Raw genomic sequence first — 5,000 nt, 5'->3', positions numbered from 1 at the left:
GTATCAAAAGCAGCACTTAGGTCCAAAACTACGAGAAGTTGCACTTCCTTATTATCCATACTCATTTAGATGTCATTTTGAACCTTTAATAGAGCAGTCTCTGTGGAGTGATACTTACGGAAGCTGGACTGGAATTTAGGAAGAGGGGCATTTTTCTCACAGTGGGCGACAAGTTGTTGACGAGCAGCCTTTCCCACTACCTTGGAAATGAATGGAAGATTACTGACTGGACGGAAATTTTTGTAGACCAAATCAAGTCCAGGTTTTTTCAATAGTGGGATGACAACAGCGGGTTCTCCAATTTTCTGGAACGCAACCACTGAGAAGAGAGAGATTAACCATCTCAGTGATAGAGGGTGCTAATACATCACGACAGGAATTCACTAGCCATGTACATTTAGGAACAGGAGTCAACTGACAAGAGGCATTGGAGGATTCTCGAATAATCTTACACACTTCTATGGATAGCGAAGAAAAATTCTCCAGATTCTCCTTTGGAGTAACAGGAGCAAGTCGAGGCTCTTGAACTTGAAACTTGTCAAGATTTTCCTTTATGATTTCAATTTTTTGGACGAAGAAGGTACCAAAATCGTTTGCTAGCTTAGTGGGATCATCGTGCTCTGGAAGAGCTGTCTAAAGTGGTTCCCTGGACAAAGAATTTACCACACGAAATAGCTTGCGAGAGTCACCCGCACACTGATCAATTAGGTTTGAATAATAATTCACATGTGCAGATTTAATAAGTTCAGAGTACTGATTACGAACATTATCCCAGTCGCCAGTTTTCAAGGCTTTCTTTTCAAGGCGATGACGTTTACGCTTGAGTTGTTTAATGTCATCATTAAACCACAGAATCCTTGGACGATTTATCATAATCCTTGTTTTAAGCTGGGCATGCTTGTCCAAAATGTCAGTAAGGGTCATGTTAAAGCAGTCAGAGAGTGCATCAATGTTGTCCCAGTGTACCCTTGAACAAAGCATGGAAGAAGCAATATCAGCGGAGAATTCAGCTATATCAATATTTTTGAGTTTACGAAAAATTAATTCGTTGTATGATACAGCTGGTTGCTGGAAGCCAATAGGACACTGAATAATAAAGTGATCGGATATGGGAAAAGTAGCTTTAGGTCAAAAGCAAGAACAACATCCGACGAACGAGTAATAATTAGATCCAAAGTATGACCCAATAAAATAATGAGTCAGGCCGGAGACGTGTTGCGAAAGACTAAACGTTTTCAGTAAATTCATAAATTTCTTGGTTTCATTGTCACAGAGGTCATCTAAATGAAAGTTGAAGTCTCCAGAGATAACAAGAACCTCGAGACACATAAAAACATTCTCTAAAAACTAAGAGAATTCATGAAAGAAAGTAGAGGCAGAAACAGGATGTAACAAAGAATATGGAGGTCGATACACTATTATATGTCTCATTGAGCGATCGTGCACTTTAACAATCCACTCAGAATATTCGGACTTGTTTTCCTAAATCCCATCCACTAATGAAACATTGACAGAGTCTCGAAACAGAATCCCAGTTCCATCACCACGGTTTTGCGATTGTCGAGAAAAATTCTTGAAGAAATAACCGGCCACAGATAACTGAGCAATACTGACGGACTCATCTTCATTTAACCAGGTCTCGGTAACGGTGCAGAGGCCAATGTCATTTTCTATGACGTAATCAATAATGCTCTCGATCTTGTTTCTAACAGATCTAGAATTGAAGACCGCAAAGTTAAGAAAAGTTGAATGTGGATTGACGAACGAATTTGTATGAAGTGAAGAGTTAGTCAAAGTAATGTTAGAAGATAAGTGATTGTTTATAATTATTCACAGGTGTAACGACTTAGAGGTTATTTGAAATGGATCCTTTATGCAAATTATCCCTTCCTCGGCTAACGCGTGCTTAGGAAACCAGGGATTCAATTCTGTGAATGTTTCTAACTCTCCTTTCCCTAACTCGACGGCCAGCGCAGCACCTCCTGTAGGTCGACAATAATGGCAATAAACAAGGCCGATAAGAAAATCAATGGTAGAAATCCGAATAATAAGAACCACAAAATCCAACGTGGCGGGTGTCAGCATAATTCGTAGAGAATAGTTTATCACTTGTATACGAGACCAGGCCAGATATTGCAGAAATTGCAGGTAGACAGCTCAGCGAATGAATTGGTTTCTTCTGCAAGGGACCAGGCCTAGCTAGGATTAAGCTCAACATCCATGTGGACAGTTAACAAAGTAACATAGTTGATGCTTCTCGAAATACATTTCCATAATGTGTTTTTCTTGGCCACCGATCATTCAAATTGAATGCAAAAGTTTAAATTTTTGTGTAAACTTACATGTAATTATTTGTTTGCTTGTGCTTAGGATTGTTGCAACTCCATTTGTGGCTAGTAACATCCAAACGAAGAAAGTGAAAGAAGTACAGGATCAACTCAAACAAATGGAAAAGAAAACATTGGAGCAACAAGACCCCAAATCTCTTATTCAAGACACACCTTTGCAAGCACCCTCCCCATCTCCTGCTACCTCAGAAGGTAAATTAATAATTTGTTTACAGTTTATTGATAACTCATTGGGGATACTTAGTACCTTGTACACCACACCGAAACCCAGAATTAATTACTAATCTCACAAATAATTCATGGAAGAAAACAATTGAAGTGTTTCTGTCATTATAATTTGTGGTTATATACCTGGTGCATCATTCTCCTGATTTACGTAACGTTTTGGTTTGTTTGGTTTGTTTTGATGTCTTGTGCTACAAAAACAATGGTTTAACACTTGCAAACACTGGATGTCTTTCAAATAAATACTGTAGTTTACAATACCAAGGTGAGTGTCGGCATATCGCATCTTCAACTTACAGAAAGTGACATGTACAGTACATTGTAATCATTACATAAAATCCTGATACAAGTAAAGTTTTAAGTTCTAATGTTATATTAATTCTAATAGTTTGGCTTGGTAAAATGAGTCTTCAAATAAGACTTTACATGTAAATATTGCTGGGATGTTTTCTTAAAACGGGAGGGAGAGGGCATGGGTATAATAAACCAGAATGAATAAACCTTAACTCATGTGTTGTTACTCTCTTGTGAAGGTCTGGATCAGAAAGAAATTAAGATTCCACCAAGGAATAAATCTATGATAGGTATGAGTAATAATTATTACTGTTAGAAGGAATTAAAATGTTGCAGATTAAAGCACTTGATTATTTTTGACTCCAGGTTTATACCACAAGGGCAAAATTAAAAGAGAGATTTTTTTTTTTTAGAACTGGTGTATTAATTTTCTAAGTACGGGTATTCCTTTCATGGCTAGAGTGCTGAGACAGGTCTTAATTTGAAATATAACTAAAATCCCTCAGTCTGTTGACTGCATTTATCTATGATGTCAAGTGCTGGCTAGTGACTGGTTGAAGTCTGTCGGATTTCGTGAAAGAAACTGGTATTTGTCTTTGCTGTTTGTAGTTAAACGAGTAACATACAGAAAACTAAGAAGGAAGCAACTTATACTGGAGTACATTGAGAACAAAAAGGTTGTTGAGGGATGCTTCCCATTTCAGAAGGTAGGGGCTTTTTAAGGTGGCTCAAACCTGAGTTTCAACAAAACCAAACCCACTATCTTCATTTTGTGAGATGTTTAGGAATATCTTTATTCTGCAAGTGCATCTTGGATTGCAGGTAGAAAAGTCGGAGCAGGTTAACTCGGATTGCTTACCTCGGATCCAGTGAAAACGGTTTTGTAAGCCCAAAGTATTCGGCATTTGCTGCAGTTTCACTGTGATTTCTCAAGGCCTTGTCAATTTTTGTACAGTGTACATGTACGTTGATCCGAGGTGAGCAATCCGAGTTGATTCAGTCCGATTTTTGTACCTACCTCATCTAGGATATGAGATTTTTGTGATGTGCATTATATGCTCAGCTGTCCATAACATCATAAGCAATTTATCAACTGCCAAATCCCTGGAAATTGTCCGCAAATCCATGTCTTTTTTTAGTTCCCGTTGGATGTCAGAATTGGGTGTGCATCTAATATTACATGTAGATGCATTAATTATTTTCTGGACGTAATAAGTGAACTGTCAAACATGTCAAGTCATTGTGATTCTGGATAAAACTGTATATTAACTTATGAAATTCTTGCGAAAGCATAACTCTACAAGGAAAAATCATAATACCATGCAACTTCATTAATTCATTTCAATGAAAGGGAAGGATACCAGAAGTTAACCTATCCACCTTCAGCTGGATGTGATTGAGTAAGAGTAAATTTTGATGAGGGAGGAAAAGTGGAGTACACGGAGAAAAACCCTCAGAGTCAAATTGAGATAGACTGAAACTTAACCCACAAATAACCTCGGGGCCAAGGGTTGAACCCGTGTCGCAGAGGTGGAAGACACAGTTGATAATGGGGAAAGCCTGGTTTACACTTTGAAATAAGCATAAGCTTAAACATAAGCATAAGCATAACAAAGTTCACACTTGTTGCTTGTGCAAAGCATAAGTGAAGTGACAATGGGACGAGCCACGTTTCCAACTTCTATTGTTGTTACATAGAACAAGGTGATGGTGACAAGACAGAAAACGAGAAAACAGAAAGAGGTCCTGTTGGATAAGGAATATTTTCCAAAAGAGGAAAGAACAAGGACACTTTCATAATTCCTTATGGGAACTGCAACAGTTACTACAGCCGACCGATAATTTTATTTCAGGATGCTTTATCTGATTTGTTGTAAAGGAAGAGATAATTGCGAACCACCTCAACAAGTTTGTCGTAAAAAGCGGCACCTTCAGACGCCATCTTAGGCACTATTAACTGGACTATCCAGTGGCATCAAAAACAGCTGACACCTTGGTGTTATGCTTATGTTTATGTTGCACGCGGTTTACACATAGTACAGTTATGGACATGATTAAAGACTTAGGGTGGGCCACGCTGGAAACGAGAAGGCAGGCAGGCTAGATTAACGCTTATGTATAAACTAACTCATG

The 5,000-nt window shown here is 38.3% G+C and overlaps 1 protein-coding gene across 3 annotated transcripts in view; it reads left to right on the top strand.

Annotated features, from left to right (window-relative positions):
* LOC138033085 (general transcription factor 3C polypeptide 1-like) overlaps positions 1-5,000 on the top strand; it is a 111,508-nt gene that overhangs the window by 49,636 nt on the left and 56,872 nt on the right. For all 3 annotated transcript variants that reach the window (XM_068880850.1, XM_068880849.1, XM_068880847.1), the window contains exons 9-11: positions 2,371-2,540; positions 3,107-3,157; positions 3,477-3,574. In XM_068880850.1, the coding sequence (XP_068736951.1) occupies positions 2,371-2,540; positions 3,107-3,157; positions 3,477-3,574 (319 nt within the window). The remainder of the gene's footprint in view (positions 1-2,370; positions 2,541-3,106; positions 3,158-3,476; positions 3,575-5,000) is intronic.

This window comes from Montipora capricornis, chromosome 14 (genome assembly GCF_036669925.1).
Source record: "Montipora capricornis isolate CH-2021 chromosome 14, ASM3666992v2, whole genome shotgun sequence".
Lineage (NCBI taxonomy): Eukaryota > Metazoa > Cnidaria > Anthozoa > Scleractinia > Acroporidae > Montipora > Montipora capricornis.
This window is presented reverse-complemented; position numbering and strand designations above follow the sequence as displayed.